This window comes from Vicugna pacos, chromosome X (assembly GCF_048564905.1).
Source record: "Vicugna pacos chromosome X, VicPac4, whole genome shotgun sequence".
Classification (NCBI taxonomy): Eukaryota; Metazoa; Chordata; class Mammalia; order Artiodactyla; family Camelidae; genus Vicugna; species Vicugna pacos.
In genome coordinates, this window is record NC_133023.1 from 38,712,931 (window position 1) to 38,736,059 (window position 23,129).

A 23,129-nucleotide genomic window follows, 5' to 3' on the forward strand; every position below is an offset into this window, starting at 1 on the left:
AAAGTTTGGATGTTTCTTAAGACGTTAAACATAGAGTTATCAATAAGATGATCTAGGAATTCCATTCCTGGGTGTCCAACCAAGAGAAAGTAAAAGATATGTCCATACAAAAACTTATACACAAATGTTCACAGCAGTATTATTCATAGTAGCCAAAAGGTATAAACAACCCAAATATCCACTAGCTAATGAATGGATGATCAAAATGTGGTATATCCATACAATGAAGTATTATTTGGTAATAAAAAGGAATGATGTACTGATACATGCTACCAAATGGATGAACTTGGAAAATATGTTACTTGAAAGAAGCCAGTCACAAAATACCATATATTATATGATTCCATTTATATGAAATGTCCAAAATAGGTTAAAACTATGGAGGACAGAAAGTAGATTAGTGGTTGTCTAGGGCCATGGTGGGGGGAGGTGGGAGAAATGGAGAGTGATTGCTAATGGGTTTCTTTTGGGGATGATGAAAATATTCTAACATTCTATGGTGATGGTTGCACAACTCTGTGAATATACTAAAATTAATTTAATTGTCATATTAAATTGGTAAAATGTATTGTATGTGAAATGCATCACAATAAAGTTTAAAAAATATTATAAAAATAAAAAGATATTAACTAGATCAGTATTTTAAAATTTGATTCCTTGTAATATTTTTACAGAAAAATATTATTTCCTGCTTACAATTTTGAGAAAAAAGTCCTGCCTTTTCCTCGTCCTAGCTGCATATTCTTGGGGAAGTCATATTACCTCTCTTTGCCTCAGTTTCTATATCTTTAAAATGGGAATAAAAATAATACCTAATTCATAGGGACAATGTGAATATTAAATAACATCATATACATAAAGTGCTTAAAACAGAGCTAGGCACCGAGTCAGCTCTCTGTATTAGTTATTACTATTACTAATAACTAATTAGTACTAATAATTACTAATTAGTAATAATAATGGTAAATATAATTTAACTTATAACAGTAGTGATAAATCTTAGTAATACTCCTTTATTGTCAATAATGTTTTATTAGGAATGATAATTTACAATATTGGAAACAATGTATAATATTAGTAGTAATAATTTCATGCCCCCAGCACCTTTAATTCAACTCATAATTTTGACACTCTCTCCCAAAGACATTACAAATATTTAAAATGCTCATTTGTAATGTTCTTCTTATGATGAGGCTCATACACTAATTTCTAGTGTACAAATCCCCCGACTGACAAATACCAACATTTTCAAAGACTTCTGAAGACAGCCACTCCCCAAGTGATAATATTCCTGCTCCTATTTCCAAGTAAGGTTACATTCTGAGGTGCTGGGGTTAGGTATCTTTTTGAAGGACACAATCCAATCCATCACAGTTCCTCATTATGCAGTCCTCACTGTGGACAAATCCCCGTGTTTATAAATCTCTGCTATTGCCAAGAACAGATGACAAATCACCAAGCTTTCTGTAAATAATTCCCTTGAAAAGTACCTTCTCTTCTGTGTGGCATGTCCCCTCTTTCACAAATACCGAATAGGAAAAATACTGTATTAGTTCTCTATCGCTGTGTAACAAATTACCACAAACTTAGCAACCTAAAACAGCACCCATTTAGTTAGGTCAGAAGTCCAAGTGAGCTTGGCTGGGTTCTCTGCTTAATGGTCTCACAAAAACAAAGTCAAAGTGTTGGCCACACTGGACTCTTCTCTGGAGGCACTTAGGAAGAATCCATTTCAACCTTATTCATGTGATTGGCACAATTCAGTTCCTTGCAGTTGTAGCACTGAGGTTTCCGTTTCTTTGCTGGCTGTCAGCCAGTGGTGGTTGCTCTCTGCTTCTAGAGGCCAGCTGCCTGCCTCGCCGCCACGTGGGCCTCTTTGTCTTCAAACTCAATGAGGGCATGCCAAATGCTTCTCATGCTTCCAATTTCTCTGGCACCCTTTTCTGCCACCAGCAGGAGAAAACGCAACATTTCTAAAGGGCTAATGTCCTTAATTAGATTAGGCTCACCTGGATAATCTCCCTATTTTGAGATAGACTGATAAGTAACCTTAATTACATTGGTAAGATCCCTTTTGCTATGTAATGTAATATAATCATGGAACTACATCACATTCACAAGTTCCATCCACAATCAAGGGGAGGAGCTTATACAAGGCTGAGATGGATATTGGAGGTCATTCTTAGAATTCTGCCTTACTGCAACCACTTTTGCCCTATCTTTCTATTCACAAATATTCCACTGGCATATCTCCACTGATGATCCCCATTGGCAAATCTCCCCATTCACAAATATCTTCTCAGAAAATCTTTCATTCATTAACCTGTTGGGAAAAAAATCACCCTATTTAAAAACAACCATTAAAAGATCTCCATTTATGACCCCTCTTGGCAAATCTCACCGAGAAATAAAAACAATTGACATGTCACCAGTACCTGTCTGCCACTGAAAAATCTTAAGCATAAACATCCATTGAAATCTTTCTTATTTTTAATCCCTGTTGAAAAATCTTTTTATAAATAACCTCCCTAATGCATACTCCACTGTTGTTTGCCTATTGAAAAATCTCTATATTGTTAAACATCCACCTGATGGTATGACCTATCCGTGACCTTTGATGACAAATTGCCTTGTTTTTAAAACACTTGCCTATTGGCATATGTCGTATTGTCCACCTCATTTTCCAAATATACCCATTGTAAATACCCCTGTTGATATACACCCCACTGACAATACCTATTGTATATCTCCTCATTTATATACACTCATCAATGTATCCTCGATTGATAGCTCCACATTTACCAGTATCTATATTTATAAGTACCTCTCCCCACCTAAACAGGTATTCCTCCACTGATGATCACTGGTGACAAATCTCTTTATTCTTAAATACTCACCAAAGGCATATCACTCACTGACAATTGAATTTACAAATCTCCTCATTTGCAAATACCTGCCCACTGGAATTTTTTTTACATTGGAAATCCCAGTTGAACATCAGTTTTCACCTACTGGAGACTTCTCTCTCATTGACAGCCTCCATTGACATATCTCCCCTGTCTTAAATTCTTCTCAGTATATCCCACACTGATGAGCACTTAATAGATACAAGTTCCCCATTTATCGATACAGGTTCATTGGCATGCTTGTCTCAGACTCAGACTACACTATTCCTCATTCATAAAAATGGCACCAACCCAAACATAGCTCTTATTGATGACTTCTGTTGACAAATCTCCATTTATAAATACCCACCTGTGACTTCTTTCAGCCAAGATGGAGTCCTAGGGACTGGATTTACCCTCATGCCTGGAATGAATAAACAGCACAGAAATCGGACAAAATACATTGAGGGAAAAAAAAACCCATACTTTCTTGAGAGGGTTTCTAGGGCACTACACAGAAAGGGGAAACTGAGGAAGAGACTGGTGAATTCCCTAAGTTGAGAAGGAACTGGGAGTCTAGGGAGAGCAAGGCAGCTAGAATTTGTATACGCACCACTAGAGTGGAGAAGACTGCACAGAGCGAAGCCCCAGGTGATCTGCCTAGGGTCCTCCTTGGGTATTCAATAGAGTACCACCCATCACACGTGTGTGAGGAAACTGAGGCTAGGGAGGGAACCATCTGATAAGATAAGAGGAAATGGTGGTCTGATGCTCACACAGGGCTGTGAATAGTGCCTGTTCTCAACAGCCAGACTGGAAAAATAGGGCATTAGGCAGAGAATTCAGGAAGCTATTGCCTCAATAGCAGGGAATAATTAGCCTCAGGCTGAGCTCTGCTCCAGATACACCTAAAAATTACATTCGCAAACTCTCCAAGGATCAAACTGTTTCCAAGTAACTTAGCTGTGTCCCAGAACAAAACTCCACATGATTTATAGATATGCATAAAGATCCAGTATCCAGCAAAGTAAAATTCACAATGTCTGGCATTCAATCAAATATTACCAGGCATGAAAAGAGTTAGGAAAACAGGAAACATAATGAGAATAATCAAGCAATCAACCTACCCAGAACTGACACAGAGGTTAGTATTAGCAGACGAGGACATTTAAAAAGTTATTGTAAATGTATTCCACGTGCTCAGAAAGTGAGTTGAGACATGGGAAATGTTTTAAAAGACCCGATTATAAGACTTCCACTTCTGGAAAAATGGAGCAGGTACTTTTCCCTATTTCTCCTGCTAAGTACAATGAAAAACTCTGGAAATGATATTTATAAAACAAACATAAGATGACTTTGGAAGGTAGAGTGAAGAAGGCAGACTGGATAGGGACCTCAGGACCCAAGAGAAAAGAGCACATTGGTTCCATGGGTTTTCTTTTTGCCTCATACATCCAAGACTCTGCTGGAGAACCTGGCAACCTAGAAATGCCAGTGGGCTTGGGAACAAGAAAAAAGACCCCACAAAAGCCTGTTTTCGCTAGTAAAAGAACCAGGAAACGGGCAGCCTAACAATGCGGTAAACTTCCAGAAGATGGTTGCTTTACTGCATTCAAACAGTATAGAAAAAAAAGTGACCCCACTCCCACCCATGTCAACAAACGCCAACTGAGTTTATATTTTCACCCTCAACAGACTGTAAAAGTCACGCCAAACCCCTGCCGAAGTGATGTCAGAAAAAATGATGGAGCCAGGAAGTTCGTCCTCAGTGGGCAGTAATAAGCCGTCCCCTGCATGGTGTCAGCAGAGACCATGCGGGGAGCCTAGACTTCCTCTCTCACATGTCAGTATCGAGGCACGCCTCTCCTTCCTCCCAGGGGGTGTCATTGGAGGCCACGTGGAAAGCAGCAAGGAGGCACTGCTTCCCCTTCCGGCCAGGGAAACATCAGTGGAGCCCTACTTGGTGGTGGAACTCCTAGCCTTGCCCTGCAGTAGCAAGGAGCCTCCCTGCTCTGTTATGAACAGAGGCTGAGTTGGGGGAAGCTAGACTTCCCGCCATAGTTGGCAGACTTCCTAAAGGCCTAATGTAATAAATTGTGCCTTCACCCCATCTGGCAAAACTGGGGTTGACAGTGAATACAGCTGTATTGCCTAGTGGCTGAGATGGTCCCTTAGTTCTAGATATATGGAATGATACCCTATCTAAATGGGAGGGGGCTGAAGGGGAAGCATTCGCTAAACTGGCGTTGCTGCTGGCAATCTGGGCCAGCACAGTGGCCGAACCTGTTGTTGGCAACAGTCCATGCTATTGTCACACGTCAATGCCAGGAGAGTCATGCTGTCTTGATTCCATGGGAAGAGGGCATCTTTTCCCTTAGTTGATTTTCATTTTAATTTGTACCTTTTCCCTGTAAGAAACTGTAACCATGAGTATAATAGCTTTCGGTGAGTTCTGTGAGTCCTTCTATCAAATTCTCGAAAGTGAGGGTGGTTTGGGGAACCCCCTGAACTTGCAATTGCTGTTAGTGGTGACAGTGGTCCTGTGTGGACTCTTCCTTCTAACTGCTGCACAAGAGAAACATATAAAGATCAACTGCTTTTCTATATACCAGTAATTAACAATAAGAAATTGAAATTAAAAATGAATACCACACAATAAAGTGGAAATAAGACAACAACAAGTAAAATAGCAGCAAAAATATGAAACACTTAGGGAATAATTTGTCAGAAGGTGGGAAAGACCTGTACATGGAAAACTACAAAATACTGTTCAGAGAAATTGAACAAATGGAGAGATATACCTTATGTATGAGTCAGAAAACTCAATATTGTTAAGATTTCAATTCTCCTCAAATTGATCTATAGATTTAAACCAATCCCAAAAAAAATCACAGCAGCTTTTTGGTTATTGCCGAAATGGACAAACTTATTTTACAATTTATCTGGAAATGTAAAGGACCTACAATAGCCAAAACAACTCTGAAAAAGAAGCAACTTCACTGAAGCATAATTTAGGTTCCACATTTAAATCGTACAGTTCAATAAACTTTAAAAAAACTTTATTCTTAAATGTACAATAGACTCCAAGACACCACTTCATTCTAGATTTAGGTGGCAACAAATGTTATGGCAGGGAACGAAGATGTTTAAACAGGAATGGAATTAATGATCACCTCAATGACCTTTATTAAATTTACCTAGTAGTGCGACCATCACCACAACCAAGTTCTAGAACATTTTTATCACCCCAAGAAGATCCCTTGTACTGATTAAGTTAATGACGATTCCCATTCTTACCCCCAGACGACCACTAATTCATAGATCTCTATAAATTTTACTTTTGTGGACATTTCATATAAATACAACATGCAAACACAATATTAGATCTTTTTGTGTCTCGCTTCTTTCACTTAGCATAATATTTCTGAAGTTCACCCATGTTGTAGTATTTATTAGTAGTTGTTCTTTTTTATTGCTGAATATACCATATTTTGCTTATTTCTACTTACCCATTGATGGACATTTGGATTGTCTCTGCTTCTTGTCTTGTATGAATAATGCTGTTACGAATTTTCAAGGGCAAGTGTTTGTGCGAACATGTATTACTTATCTTTTGGGTAGATAATAGAGGTGGCACTGCTGGGTCCTAGGTAAATTTATGATCAACTTCTTAAGAAACTGCCCAATTTTTCCAGAGTGGCTCTATCATTTTAATGCAGTCATACCAGAAATGTAGGAAGGTTCCTGATTCTCCATACCCTTGCCAACATTCATTGTAATTATCTTTTTTATTAATAGCCACTTGAGAGCATGCAAAGTGGTACTTCCTTGCGGTTTTAATTAGAATTTCTCTAATGACTAATACATTGGGCATCTCTTCATGTGCTTATTTGTATATATATTTTTGGTGAAATAGCTCTTTAAATCTTTTTGCCCAGTTTTAAGCTGGGTTGCTTGTTTTCTTTCTATTGAGTTGTAAGAGTTTTTTATATATTCTGGATACAAGTCCTTTATCAGATACACGGTTTACAAATATTTTCTCCCAGTCTGTGCTTTGTTTTTTCATCTTCTTAATGGTATCTTTTGAAGCTTAAACCTTTTTAGGTTTGACGAAGTCTAATTTATCATTTTTTCTTTATGGAGCATGCTCTTGGTGTTCTATATAAGAATTCCTTGCCTAATGCGAGGTCACCGAGATTTTTCTCCTATGTATTCTGCTAAAACTTTTATAGTTTTAGCTTTTATATTTATGTCTCTGATCCATTTTGAGTTAATTTTTACTATAGTGGGAAGTAAGACTTACATTCATCTTTTTGCATGTGGCTATGCAATTATTCCTATACCAAATTTTGAAAAGACTTTTCTTTACTCAATGAATTGCTTTCACACTTTTGTAAAAAAAAATATGTTTACCATAAGCATCAGGGTTTATTCCTGGACTGTCTGTTCTACACTTGATCTTAGCCAAAAGGCCGAGAAGCGATTGGACTCTCTGTTCTATTTCATTGATCTATGTCTCTATCCCCATGCCAGTACCACACTCTCTTAATTGCTGTAGTTTTATAATAATTTTGAAATTGGGAGGTGACTGTCCTCCCACTTTGCTTTTTGGCAAATTCCTTTTTGCTATTCCTGATCTTTTCTATTTCATATAAATTTCAGGATTAGCGTATCAACTTCTGAGGCAGAGAGCCTGCTGGAAATTTAATAAAATTGTATTGAATCTGTAGATCATGTGATTTTTCTTCTTTACTCTGTATATATAACATGGTAGATTGCATTGACTGATTTTTGAATGTTGAAGCCGTCCTGCATTACTGGAATAAACCTCACTTGGTCATGATGTATAATCCTTTTATTTGTTGCTACATGTAATTTGCCAATATTTTGTTGAAGATTTTTACATCTATATGCATGAGGAATGCTGGTCTGTAGTTTTCTTTTCTTGTGATGTGTTTGTATGGCTTAAGTATCAGGGTTATACTGGCTTCATAGAGTTGAGGAGTATTCCTTTCTCCTCTATTTTCTGAAAGATTTTGTCGAGTGTTGATATTATTTTTCCTCAAGTGTTCAATGCAATTAACCAGTTAAACCATGAAGCTTTGGGCTTTTTTTTGTGTGGGAAGATTTAGAGTCATGAATTGCTTAATGTTGCTGGTGGGATGTAAAATGGTGCAGTCATGTGAGGGCCATGCCTGGGGTTCAGATCTGAGATATCAGTCAACTGTCTTGGGAAGATCAATGGTGGAATTGGAGGAGAAGGAAATAAAATTAAAACCACACTGAGAATAATCTTTAATGAAAAAATATGAAAATGAATATATGTATGAATAGGCATGACTGGGACATTGTGCTGTACACCAGAAATTGACACATTGTAACTGACGGTACTTCAATAAAAAAAAACCCCTCTACACTGAGATATCACTGTACACCCACCACAATAGCTACAGTAAAAAAGATGGAAAATACCAAGTATTGGCAAAGATGTGCATCAACTAGACTCGTATACTGTGCGGGTGGGAGCGTACACTGGTGCAGCTACTTGGGAAAACCGGTTTTATGAACTAAAGCTGAGCATATGGATACCATATGACCTGGCAGCCCAAATCCTAGATATATACCTAACAGAAGTTCATAAATATGTTCACCAATAGATAGGTACTAAAGTATTTATAGCAGCACTATTCCTAATAGCTCCAAGCTACAAACAACACAAACGTCCATCAACAACAGAATGGATAAACGTATCACAGAATATTCACAGAATGGAATATAATGCGACAATAACAATAAATTAGCTATAACTACATTCAATAACGTGGATGAATCTCACATTTATAATGTGAATGAAAGAAGATAGATATTAAAGAGTGTATTACTAAAATATAAAATATAATTGTTCGACTCAATTTATATAAAATACCAAGCAGAGAAAACTATTTAAGTCAGAGTAGTGTTTACCTCTGGGGGAGGTGGACAGTAAGGCCTGGACGGGGAGCACAGGGAGTTTTTCTGGGGTGCTGGTCATGTTCTGTTTCTTGATCTGAGTATGTTCATTTTGAGAGAATTCAATGAGCTGTATGCTTATGATATATACATTTTCTGTATGCATTATACTTTGATAAGAAGGGTTTAAAAACAAAATAAAATTACATGCTAGAAAGCCCCTTTTCTTATGAATATTGTAAAAAAATATTTAAGGGAAAATGAGAAAGGGTCTATATACCTGTGCTTAAAAAAAAAGCAATGCTCTTTCTAGAGAATTCATCCAGTTATTCAACTATAATAAAGTACAGTTATATCTTAGGCTCACCAACTATTATCCAACATGGCTTTATCCCATAGAAATCTATACAAAATTACTCTTAATGTGCATGTAGAAAATGAACATATCAAGTTAACTAAATTGGAAAAAAAAACAATCAAAACTTGATGCATTGAAACCCAATTTCTTAACTATTCTTTTACAAAGACGAATCCCAAAGAAAGTGGAAGCTTCAGTGGAGGACACTGGAAGTCCAGAGTACTTGGCTCAGTTTCATTGTCTTAGGGTCAGTTACTAAGGGGACCAGAAGTCTACGGTTGGAGGCATAGGTTAGAAGGTATGCCTCCTGCTTTCAAGTGTGAGTCACCTGCTGCCACAGTATGGAATTAATGAGGGAACAATTGCCACCTTTTCTGTGTCTTAAATGTCAATGATCACAATACCTCCGGGCTTCTACTCACAGGTTTCCATTCCCAAATAGGTTTTTGCCTTGAATTCAGTGCCCTGGAGGTGTTTGGACAATGAACACTCTTCTCCCCACCCTAGAAATCTGAACAAAAAAATGTGGCCAATATTGAGTACTTTTACATACCAGGGTATGAAGAACCAATCAGTGCTGAATTTATAAAGTCCTTTATCCAAAAAGCAAAACATAAGAGATAACAAGTCATCTCCTAGGGGGTCTCCATTTCTACCATTTGCAGGAGATTGAGAGTCCCTGTGTGAATCATGAAACCAAACAGGGCTATCACTCAAATGCTTTATCGAAGCATCTCCCTACGCATACAGTTGCATATCAACAGTGGTGATGCAGGTACTTGTATTTCCAACTGGCTGAAGGAGACTTGGCTTTGTCTGCCTTTTCTTCACTTAAGCTGCCTGTAGAGTGTCACATCTACTTCCCCCCTGCACAATGACTGCAGCGCCAGGCACCCCTCTTCCCCGCTACGAGACAGCCGATGCTTATCCAGTTATGACTTCCAGCTGAAGGCATTTTCAGTCGCTGGCTTTATAGAGTTTTTCTCCACTGTGAGTTTTCTGGTGTTTAATGAGATTGGATCTGTCATTGAAGGCCTTCTGGCATTCTGTACAAGCATAGGGTTTCTTTCCCGTATGAATTATCTGATGCATACTTAGCGTTGCTTTCTGGATGAACGCTTTTCCACATTTAGTGCATTCATAGTGTCTCTCTCCAGTATGAGATTTCTGATGGATAGTGAGGCGTGACTTCCAGGTGAAAGTTTTCCCACAGTCACTGCATTTATAGGGTTTCTCTCTAGTATGGATCTTCTGGTGTGTTATGAGATTTGACCTATCCGTGAAGGCCTTTCCACATTCAGCACATATATTGGGTTTCTCTCCTGTGTGAATTTTCTGATGCACCCGGAGCTGTGATTTCTTAGTGAAGCATTTCCCACAGTCACTGCATTCATACGGCTTCTCTCCAGTATGAATTCTGTGATGTGCAATGAAGTGTGATTTCTGGATGAAGGCTTTTCCACACTCGGGGCAGGCGTAGGGTTTCTCTCCTGTATGGATTCTCTGATGCACGCTGAGTGTTGATTTCTGGATAAAGGCTTTTCCACATTCGTTGCATTCATAGTGTCTCTCTCCAATATGAGATTTCTGATGTATTTTGAGGCGTGACTTCCATATGAAGGCTTTTCCACAGCCATTGCATTTATAGGGTTTCTCTCCCGTATGTGTTTTCTGGTGTTTAATGAGATTTGACTGATCACTGAACGCCTTCCCACATTCAGCACACATATAGGGTTTCTCTCCAGTATGAGTTTTCTGATGTGTGGTGAGATTTGTCCTATGAGTAAAGACCTTTCCACATTCTGTACATATATAAGGTTTTTCTCCTGTGTGAATCCTTTGATGCACGTGGAGCTGTGATTTCTTAATGAATGATTTGCCACAGTCACTGCATTCATAAGGTTTTTCTCCAGTGTGAATTCTCTGATGTGTATTGAAATGGGATTTCTGGATGAAGGCCTTCCCACATTCAGTGCAAACATAGGGTTTCTCTCCTGTGTGAATTCGCTGATGCATCCTCAGGGCTGATTTCCTTGTGAAGGCTTTCCCGCATTCACTGCATGCGTAGTGTTTCTCTCCAGTATGAGTTTTCTGATGGATATTGAGGTCTGAATTCTGGGAGAAACCTCTTCCACATTCACTGCATTCGTAAGGTTTTTCTCCGGTATGAATTCTCATATGTCTAAAGAGATATGATCTGTGGAAAAAGGCTTTTCCACATTCACTGCACGTATAGGGTTTCTGCCCGGTATGAATTTTCTGATGTGTAATGAGGTTTGACCTGAGAGTAAAGGCCTTCCCACATTGCGTACATATAAAAGGTTTCTCTCTTGTATAAACACTTTGAGGTACCTCAACGTGTGGCTTCTGAGTGAAGATGTTCTCACTTTTGTTGCATTCATGGGATTTTTCTCCAGCACGAATGCTCTCATGATCAAAAAGATGTGACTTTTGGGTGAAGCTCTTTACGTATTCAGGACATATGTAAAGTTTCTCTCCAGTACGAATTTTCTGATGGTGGGTGAGAACTTGTTTGTGGCCAAGATGTTTTTCACATTGATGAAGTTCACATGAATTAGCAGTCTCATTCCTTGCAGAGGAAGAGTTAGGGGCAAAACTGTTACCATTTCCAAATCTCTTATCAAAGTTCTTTGTTCCACTGCTTTTATTATGATTATGTAAGTTTAGAGTGTGCTTCAAACTCTTTCCAAATGTGTCAGAGTTATGGAGCCTTTTAATTGAAGGAACAAGCCTGGTCCCCACATGAATTATTTTTTCAAGGTTTTTACATTCATAGCCCCTCTCCTTAATCAATACTTTCATGTGACTCAAAGGGTTCTTTTGGTTTTCTTGATATCTCTCTAGCTGGTCATTATCTTGCCACAGTTCTTCTACAATGGAACACAGTGAATCTTTTCCTATGGACTGACCAAATTTCTCACAGTGGAATGAAGCTTCTCCAGAAGTTCTCTGTTGTTGGCTTTGCCCCATATCCTCATCTAAAACGAAAGAGAAAAAAATGAAAATGACTCAAGAACACTTAGCAGAGAATAGAGGGTACGTGTAGTTTGGACAGGATGAGCACAGAGAACTGGAAGAGTCCATGTGACAATAATGAAAATAGCAGTAATGTTGTAATGTGCCATTCTTCTAGAACGCTTACCAGATGCAAAGCGATTATATACCATTTATGAGGCACCAGGCACTGTTCCAAGTGCTTTACACAAAATAGCTCCTTTAATCCTCACTAAACTCTAAGAGGTAGCTATCATTATCAACCGTGTTTCATGGATGAGAAAACAGAAGCACAGAGAAGTTATGTAACTTGCTGAAGATCAAATGGCTAAATAAGTAAGAGATGGGATTTGAACGCTGGGAATCCATATCCAGTATGTAGGAAGTCTGGATGGTGAGGAGAATACTCAGAAGAAGCATGCCTGTTGAGGGTAAGCCTGCATGGAAGAAATAGTTCAGAATATATGTCCTTATTGCATATTAGCTCTAAAACCTTACTAATCTCTCTGCTTCCTCTTGCTTTTCCTTCTGAAAACCATTATGAGCATCCACATTAAATTTATATTCCTCTGTATCTACAGGAAAAATATATACTTCCAACAAGTGTCAAATAGAAGAGGGCAAAACATCTATGGCAGAAACTGCAAGCCATCCACCAAAGTCTATCCGCCTCTTCTTTTACAGTAATAGAACGCAGCTGGGCGTCACATTTACAAGTCTCACTTTGTTCTCACCCGTGGAGTATGAGCAGAAGTGATATGAGCCACACTAGGGCCAGGCCTTAAGACAGTGGACCAATCTCCTCCATTTCCTCCTTCCCCAGCCCGGAGGACTCAACAGTGACCCAACATCAACCAGACAGCTGACAACAACGCCCTAGGAGATGGCAGAGCAATGACTTGGAAATGTGGTCCGTGAGTGACCCATCAGGATCAGAGTTGACTTGTTGAACGGACCCACTCACCTCAGAATTCTTATGTAAGAGGGGCTATACGGAAGTATTAAGCTTGTTGTTTTGCTCCTCTGTGAATATTCAAAACATACTGTCCTTGATATCAGCTCCAAATTCAGTACACCCCTAGGGAGGTTATATCTGCTGTAAGTGTATAAAGCAGACATGGTACCACTCATATTGCTACTCAGCTTGGCACAGTTTTGTGTTATAACAGAAAGAATTAACACACAAAGGCTGAAGTGGTGAACATTTCATGCAGTTGTCTTTCCCTTTCAAATATAATCTATGGTCCTTTAAATTCCCCTGAGCAGACACTTGAAGAATCCTTCTGAAAGAGAGCAAAATCTCCTCCTCTGCCTCTCTCTCCAAATTCATTAAAATGAAGTTTACTATTTTCCACGTTTGGCCTCAGAAAACTGAAGAATACGTGTTCCAGTTCATCGATTTATTGTCTTTCAACCCCAGATTCACCCTTCCTTGCCTGCTCTACAAAAATGGATCCGAGTCTCTTTTCCTTTGCCATCTGGCGTGACATTGAACCTTCCCAACACGGGGTGATGGAGAAACACTGGAGGGAGGGGTTTTGCTTCTTGGTTCTCGTGGGCTCACTCAGCAGGCTCCTCTGGCAAGGGCAGCTTGTCTAGCACCGGGGTCCTGCAGTGTGGTGGCTTCACCGACATCTGGCTCCTGATGCCCACACAGCTCCTCAGGCATGCTGATCTTGCAGTGTAGGAGACTTCTGTAGCACCCAGCTTCCGCAGCTCATAGGGCTTCCCAAGCACCCAGCTTCTGCAGTGCATTACAGCCAGCAGCACCCAGCACCCTGCAGTTTACCCGGGCACCCCTCTCAGATGATGTGTAGTGGAATCTTTCCGATGAGACACTTCTCGATGATTGGCTTTCTCTGGAACCACAGCAGGGCAGATTTCCAGCAAGTTCTACCAGTGCGGCATGACAGCAGCTCTTCTGCCATGCTGTGAGCCATGGATGTGCCCTCCCTACAAGGTCTGGATTCATCCCTGGGAAAAAGGGGAGATGCTTCCTTGGGTGTGCCTTCACACCCCTTGAGGTGCTCTCCCTCACTAACCTACTATTCCTTTATCCTTTAGACTTCTCTTTACTTTTACTAGGTAATCCCTTGTTCCTTCAATCCCACTATAGCTAATAATTCTTTTTTTTTTGTAAACAACTGTTTAGCGTATTTACATAAATAAAATATGAGGTCAAAATATCCATAGAGAACAGAAAACTGTTTCAAAAATGACCCAGATTTAGAAAGAAAATATAACTTAGGGAATAAAAAATATATGTAATTAAAATGAAAATGTCCCTGATGCATTTAACTGCAGCTTAGACATAAATGGAGAATTATTTTACCTGAAAATAATTTGAAAGAGAAATATTTATTCTAAGTGGTAAATTTGTTCGCATAAAGTTGTTTATAATATTGTCTCATCCTCTTACTGTTTTCAGGCTCTCTTGTTGAAACAGAGCAAGACTTCGTGGGGTCCTCCTGGGTACAAATCCTTCCTATGTCCGTCCTTCCTTCCTTCCTTTCTTTTCTCCCTTTCTTTCTTTCATTTTTTGGTGGGGGGAGGTAATCAGGTTTACTTATTTATTCACTGTTAGAGGAGGCACTGGGGATTGAACCCAGGACCTCACGCATGCTAAGCATGTGCTCTACCACTTGAGCTATACCCTAACCCCCCACATCCCACCCTCCACCCTGGTTCTTGACTCCAGGAAATTGGCTTCATTCAGCTTCCTTGACCTTCCCTGAGTTTTAAAGGGCAAATTCAAATAGTTGCTTATCAGGAAGGGGAGGAAATGCAGAAACAAAGGAGGAGCAGTCAAGAAACAATAGTGCAGGGGGACTGACATTCGGGTTGTTTCTAGTTCTTGGCTGTTATGAACTACTGCTGTGAACATTCTTGTACGTGCATCCTTGAACACCTGTATGCAGGTTTTCTAGAATAAGTATCCAAGAAGTAAAATTGCTGGGTCCTAGAGGAAAACACATCTGTATACAATCACAGAGGCTGCATCCTGTACAAGCAGAGGTGGTACCACTTCTATAGATAAGGATGTGAATGGAGCCTTTGGGATTGTATACAGATGTGCTTTCCTCTAGGAAAAGTGTGGTGACTTTGACAGAAAATGTGTATTTCAACTTCAGAAGAAAATGCCAAACATTTTTCCAAAGTGACTTACCAATATATATTCCCACCATTAATATATGAGAATTCCCACTTTTCTACATCTTAACCAATTTTTGATGAATCAGATTTTTAATTTTTTTTTGCCAGTAGAGTGTATAGAACTATTCATGTGGCTTTAATGTTTATTTCTCTGATTGCTAATGAAGTTAAACATCTCTCCTTTGTTTACCGGCCATTTGTATTTCTTTTTTGAGGTGCTTATGTCTTTTGTTCATTTTTCTATTGGACTGTCGGTCTTACTGATTTATAAGGGTTATTTATATACTCTGGACAAGAGCCATTTAACAGTTATATCTGTTACAAATGTCTTCTTCTAGATCCTCTTTCCATTTTCCTCTACTTTCTTTATATGAACTGAAGAACCTAATTTTAATATAGAGAGTAGAGTTAGAGATGTAGAGATTCCAGTTAGTGCTCTTTGTGTCTCATGGAATCTTTCTCCAGTCACAAGTTGTAAGGTTATTCTCCTGTATTATCCTACAGCTGTATGGTTTTGCCTTTCACATTTCATCTAATATACCTGGAGCTGTTTGATTTTTTTTAATGTGGTATGAGTGAAGGACTATTTTATATTTTCCATTATGGATCCCCAGTTGTCTCAGCACCATTTATTGAAAAATCTCTCCTTTCCCCTCTACTCATAGTGCTACCTCTGCCATAAATCGAATATCTATGTGTGAATGTGTCTATGACCAGACTCTCTTCTATTCTTTTGTTCCAGTTGTCTCTCTGCACTAGTGCCCCTCTGTCTTCCCGTGTATTTCTTTTTTGTTAATTGCAGTACGGTCAATTACAATGTGTCAATCTCTGGTGAACAGCACAATGTCCCAGTCATACATATACATACATATATTCGTTTTCATATTTTTTTCCATTAAAGGTTATTACAAGATATTGAATATAGCTCCCTGTGTTATACAAAAGAAACTTTTAAGAAAATCTATTTTTATATATACTGGCTAACATCTGTAAATCTCAAACTCCCAAATTTATCCCCTCCCACCCTCTTTCCCTAGGTTTACTATGTCTGCAAGTCTGTTTCTGTTTTGTAGATGAGTTCATAGTGTCCTTTTTGTTTTTAGATTCCACATATGAGTGATATGGTATTTTTCTTTCTCTTTCTGGCTTACTTCACTTAGAATGATGGTCTCTAGGTCCATCCATGTTGCTGCAAATAGCATTATTTTATTCTTTTTATGGCAGAGTAGTATTCCATTGTATAAATATATCACAACTTCTTTATCCAGTCATATGTCGATGTACCCCTCATCCTCATTATTTTAACTTTAAAATAAATTTTGTGGTCCAGTTGAAAAAAAAAGAGAAAAGAAACAACAGTGCAGCCATGGTGCAGGGTCTGGGTTCCTCCTCAAGGAACATACATAACAAAATACCTTTGCATTCTTCTGCGGGAACAAAGACTCCCACCCAGTATAGCTAATATTTCTTTATGTTAAACTTTCCCTGTTCAAATTGGTATGTGATTTCTCTCTCCTGATTAGGAAACCACAATAAGTTATACAATAAGAAACAGGCTCTTAATTATACAATAAAAAACAGGCCCTTAATTCTGGGAACTTTCGAAAAACAGAGAGCTAAAAGCCTTAGTTACCACAGTCTAAAATCTTGTGCTTTTCTCTGAGTTCTGTGGGATAGAGGATGAGGGGGAAAAAAGGGCCATGCATTTTGGAGTAACTGAGAGCCATTTCATGAAATAGGGAAATCTGCTCACAAGGTGAAAATGTATCATCTGAGTAGCTAGAGTACAGAATAGAGAGTCAGATTCAGGGAACACTATCAAATATGGCAGACATCAAGAAAATGTTGAAAATACACAGCAAAAGAAATAATAAAAAGAAAAGGCAACCTATGGAATGGGAGATGATATTTGCAGATCACATATCTAATAAGGGGTTAATATCCAAAAATATATAAAGAACTCATACAACTCAATAGCAAAAAAGAAACTGATCAAAATATGGACAGAGGAATGGAATAGACAGTTTTCCAAAAAAGATATACAAATGGCCAATTGGTACATGAAAAGGTGCTTGATATCAGTAATCATCAGGGAAGTGCAGGTCAAAACCACAATGAGATGTCACCTCACACCTGTCCAAATGGCCATCATCAAAAAGCCAAGAGACAACAAATGCTGATAAGGGTGTGGAGAGAAGGGAACTCTTGTGCACTGCTGGTGGGAATGTAAACTGGTGCAACCATTATGGACAACAGTATGGAGGTTCCTCAAAAAATTAAAAATAGAACTACCATATGGTCCAGCAATCCCACTTCTGGGTATATATCCAAAGGAATGGAAATTCAGATCTTATAAAGATATCTGCACTCCCATGTTCATTTCAGCATTATTCCCAATAGTCAAGATATGGAAACAACCCAAGTGTCTGTCAGCGTTGAACGGATAAAGAAGATGTGGTGTACATATACAATAGAACATTATTCATCCATGAGAAAGAAGGACATTGTGCCATTTGCTACCACTTGGCTGAACCTTGAGGGCATCATGAAATAAGTTGGAGAAAGACAAATACTGCATGGTAGCATGTGCAATCTAAAAAAGCCAAACTCAAAGAAACAGACAGTTGAGTGGTGGTTACTGAGGACTGGGGGGTGGGGAGAGTGGAGAGATATTGGTCAAAGGGCACAAACTTCCAGTAATAAGATGAACAAGTTTTGGGGATCTAATGTGCAGCATGGTGACTATAGATAATGATATTGCATCATATACTTGGATGTTGCCTGGATAGTAGATCTTAAATGCTTTTACCACAAAAAAGGTAACTATGTGGTGGCATGGAAGTGTTGGCTAAGGCTGTGATGGTGATCAGTTTTCAACATATGGATGTATCAAATCAACATGCTGTACACCTTAAACCTACACAATGTTATATGTCAATTATATGGCAATAAAGCTTGGTAAAAATATCATAAAATACAGTATACTTCAGGATAAATCTGAAAAAAGATGCACAAGACCTGAACACTAAAAGGTAGAGGACATCACTGAGAGAAACTAAAGAAGACCCAAAGAAATGGAGACATGTTAATGGATTGGAAGAGTCAATAATGTTAAGATGTAATTCTCTCCAAACTGATCTATAGAGTCAATGTAATCACAATCGAAATTCACCTTTACAGAAATAAAAAAGAACTGACTGTAAAATTCAAATGGGTATACAAAATACTTAGAATAGCCAAAACAATTTGAAAGAGAAGAATGAAGTTGGAGGATTCCTACTATATGATTTCAAGTTTATTGCACAGCTACACTAATCAAGACAATGTAGGAATGGTGTAAACATAGATGAATAGGTCAATGGAACAGAATGAAGAGTCCAGAAAGAGACCCACACAGATATGGCAACTGATTTTCAAAAAAGGTGCAAAGGCAATTCAGTTGAGAGGAGGATAGTTTTTTAAATAAATGATGCTGGAATGATTGGATAGCCATGTGCAAAAAAAGAAAAGAAAAAACTCTGATCCACACCTTAAATCACATATAAAAACTAATGCAAAATGCATCACAGAACTGAATGTAAAACCTAATTTTTTGGTGACTTTGGATTAGGTAAAGATTTCTTAGCTACAACACCAAAAGCACGATCCATGAAATAAGAAAAAAGATAAATCAGACATTGTCAAAATTTTAAATGCCTCATGAAAGACACTGATAAGAGAATAAAAAGAAAAAATTTGCAAAACATGTATCTGATAAGTAACTTATTGTGAGAATATATAATGAATTTTCAAAACTCAATAATAAGAAAACAATGTTCCCTGTAGAAAACTGGGCAAAAGATTTGCACAAACACTCCACCAAAGAAGATAGACAGATGTCATGGAAATGCTAATTAAAACCACAGTAAGATACAACTATTCTATTAGAATGGCTAAAATTTTTTTAAATGGACAATTCCAAGTGCTAGTGGGGATGTCGATCATCTGGAACTCTCACACATAGCTGGTTAGAATGTAAAATTGTATAGGCACTTTGGAAAATAGTTTGGTGGTTTTGAATAAAGTTAAACATATACTTATCATACAACCCAGCAATCCAACTCCTAGATATTTACCCAAGTGAAGCGAAATTTTATCATCACACAAAATCTGTAAACAGATGTTTATAGCACCTTTATTCATAATCATCCAAATTTCCTTCAGCTGCTGAATGGATAAACAAACTGTGGTACATCCATACCATGGAATACTACTCAGCAGTACAAAAGGAACAAACTATGGAAGACACAACAGTATGAATGAGTTCTGAATGTATTACGCTAAGTGAAAGAAGCCAGGCCCCAAAAAAGCTTCACACTGTATGATTCCATTTATATGGCATTCTGGAAAAGGCAAAACTATAGAGACAGAGAAGAGATCAGTATTTTCCAGGGCTGGAAGTGGTGGAAAGGAGCAACAACAAAGGGACCTGGGCTAATTTTTGTTCTATATCTGGACTGTAGTCGTGGTTACATAATTCTATGCATATCAAAACTCACAAAATTATTAATATAAATAAACCTCATAGAATCATAAAAAATTGTTAAAAATGGAGTTGAACTGAGGTTATACAAAATATACAAATACATGTTTGAGTTGGAAATACATGGCCATGCTGTTTATTTCTTTGAAAGAAGAGTTTAATTGTCACATACTAAGTCATGGGGAATGATTGTAGTTCATTTCATAAAGCTAATGTCTAGATACACAGAATGCTTTAGGTAATGAAATCTGCCATTAGCATTTAAAATGAATTAAAAAAGAATCAGCAAATGTAATCAATAATAGAAAAATTATAATCCAGGCATAAAAAATATGGAGCTATACATACATATATATATATATGTATAGCTCCATATTTATAAAACTGAATCACTTTGCTGTATACCTGAAACTAACAGGGCATTTATAAATCAACTACACTTCAATAAAAAATAAATTAAAAAAATAAAAATATAGAGCTGGCTTTGGGTGATATTAAGGGAACTGAGAAGATGAACTGAGAACTAAAAATGATATTTGTAAGAACAGAAAAGCAGTAGGAACGGCAGCGTGATTAATTAAACAATGAAAGATTCATGAAACACTGACAGAATGTGATAAAACTTGGAAGGTGAGGAGGGTTTCTGATATGTGAGGTGATGATTGCAAGTTCTGATGTACTAAGGATCAAGAGAAACATCTCAAGGGAACTTTCTGGGTAGCAAAATGTAGTACTAAAGTACCACAGAAAAAAACAGATGTTTTTCTGTCAAAGCTCATGAGGAGATGTCAAAAGCAGAGTCATCAGAATTTCAGGATGGATGAATCCTTGCATGTATATAAAGACAAGACAGGTGAACAGTAGACAGGGTCTGTAGGGTGACCTCATTTATGGGGATAATGAAGAAGAGAAGGCTGGAAAAGGGGGCAAATATTATACTGGATGTAAATCAGGCTGAAACAGACAAGAAACTCAATCAAAACAAGGGGAACTGGAGCAAGGTCACTTACAGGAGGGAAACTCAGAGACTGCAATAGGTCAATAATGAAACGCTCAAACTAGGTATTGGAGAAATGCCAAATACAAAATGATACCACCTCATACCCACTGTTGGCCAAAAAATGAGAAACTTTGGTATTACTAACTGTTGGCAAAAACTCTAGGAAAGCCAGAAGCCTCGTGCACTCTTGCTGGCACGAGTATAGATTAGCATGGCCAATCCAAGAATAACATGGTGGTGCTCAGCCAAGTTTAGGATCAGACTAGGCAATGACCAGGCAGACCCTCTCTTCTATATACAACCTTGAGAAATCCCCACACTCCATGAAGGAACATTTATGTGCAAATTTATTGTAGAGTTGTTTGTCTGAGCTGGAAGTTCATGAAAATCATCAGGTGAATGGTTAAATAAGATGTGGTGCTGGCACACTGTGGAATACCGTGCAGCCATGTGAAGGAAGGAAGTCAGATGAACACACTGCAATAGGTTGCTTTTTTGGTTTTTTTTTTTTTTGGAGTGGTAGGTAATTAGGTTTATTTATTTATTTTTATTGGAGGTACCGGGGATTGAACCCAGGACCCTGTGTGTACTAAGCACACACTCTACCACTGAGCTATACCCTCTCCCCCATTACAAAAGGGACAGACCTTAGGGATGAGTTAACAAAAAAAGGAACAGAATTAAGACACATAGCACAATGTAATTTATATATTCTAAAAATACATACTTATATACCAATACTCAGGCTTTAGGAGAATACCACACAAATTCAAGGATCAAACACAATGGATCAGTTGCCTGTGGGAAGAGGCATAAGGGATGGATATGGGGAATTGGAATAAAAGGGAAGAAATTTAGAAATACTCAAATGTAACAAGGAAAGAACCTAAGATAAGGGGGTGGGAGTGGAGTAGGAAGAATAAATAGTTCCTAGATAAGATAGGGAGGTATTTACATGACACAGGGTACAGAGATTAGGGACAGCTCTCTTGTCAAAAAGCCAAGCAGAGAAGACAATGGATATTGGCAAGAGTCATACTTGGAGATGGCATCTAGGTATTGAAGGGGCTTCTGTCAACTCTCTCCAGGTTATCTTCAGAGCCTTTCAAAGGCTATCAGCCTCTCCTAGAAGAACTGACATCCACTTCCATGTCCCCCATCACGCACCTGAGCAGCTCTGATGTGGGGTTTCCTCCTCCAACGTCCATGGACCTTCTCCTTGCTCCAACTTGAAGATGACCTCTGGTTTGGGAACTTGGTACCCTGTTAACAGGACACAATACATGATTGGGTCCAGCTAATTTGGTTTTAGGGGCCTTTCAATGACACTGCCATTTGCTCTTCAGGGAAGTAATCCCATTTCACTGGGAATAGAGTAATAATCACAGAAGTGCAAAAGGACTGAAGAATCTCAGGTAAATCAAGGGCGACGCCATCCCACACTCTAGAGCACTCGGTCCCAGGTGCACAGGGCAGCTTGCTTACCCACTGAGCACAGGTGGCTGTAATTCTCCAGGGTCACATCCCGGTACAGGCGCCTCTGAGCGGGGTCCAAGTGCTGCCACTCCTCCCTGCTGAAGTCCACGGTCACGTCCTCAAAGGACACGGAGACCTGGAACAACACAATCCTGTTCAAGGTGACAATGGGCAGCACTGGTGGATGGAAGTTGTTTTTAATGACTTTTACCATCATGTATCATGTAGGGTTTTTACTCATTATCTAGTTTTGCATTTTAGTTTGTGACAGAAAAAAAAACTTATTGAACTATCTTAATAGTCACTGTGAATTACATTCATTCATTTATTCACTCAGTCCTTCTCTTTTTCAAGAATGAGGATTAAAATCGACTCTCTTTAGTGCTCAAATTAACGTAGGAACTATATACAATACGTTTACTGGTTGATTATGTGCCAGGCAATGGCAGTATAGAATTGAATAAAACATAAAACAACCAACATAGGGAGACACAAAGGGGGCTAAAAGGCATTTGGAAGGAACACATAGGGGGGAAGGCAAAACAGTACAGCCTTTAAAAGATAACATAGAAAAAACATAAAATATACAAATATCTCCATGATCTTGGATCTAGGCAGTGTGGAGGTTCCTTAAAACACTAAAAATACAACCACCATATGATCTAGAAACTCCTGGGTATATATCTGAAGAAAATCAAAAACACTAATTCAAAAAGATACATGCACCCCAATGTTCACAGCAGCATTATCTACAACAGCCAAGACACTTAG

General features: G+C 38.4%; 1 protein-coding gene and 1 pseudogene across 3 annotated transcripts in view; both read right to left on the reverse strand.

The window, feature by feature from the left end:
• Positions 1–7,228: 7,228 nt before the first annotated feature.
• LOC116277758 (U2 spliceosomal RNA) lies at positions 7,229–7,369 on the reverse strand (annotated as a pseudogene).
• Positions 7,370–8,174: 805 nt separating this feature from the next.
• ZNF41 (zinc finger protein 41) overlaps positions 8,175–23,129 on the reverse strand; it is a 38,459-nt gene continuing 23,504 nt past the window's right edge. For 2 of the 3 annotated variants that reach the window (XM_006213428.4, XM_015247250.3), the window contains exons 3-5: positions 22,368–22,494; positions 22,050–22,145; positions 8,175–12,191 (exon numbers count right to left, since the gene is read on the reverse strand). In XM_006213428.4, coding sequence (XP_006213490.1) covers positions 10,150–12,191; positions 22,050–22,145; positions 22,368–22,494 — 2,265 coding nt within the window. In that variant the 3' untranslated portion in view covers positions 8,175–10,149. Of the gene's footprint in view, positions 12,192–22,049; positions 22,146–22,367; positions 22,511–23,129 lie in introns of all 3 variants that reach the window. The other variant, XM_015247251.3, reaches the window with a different exon arrangement.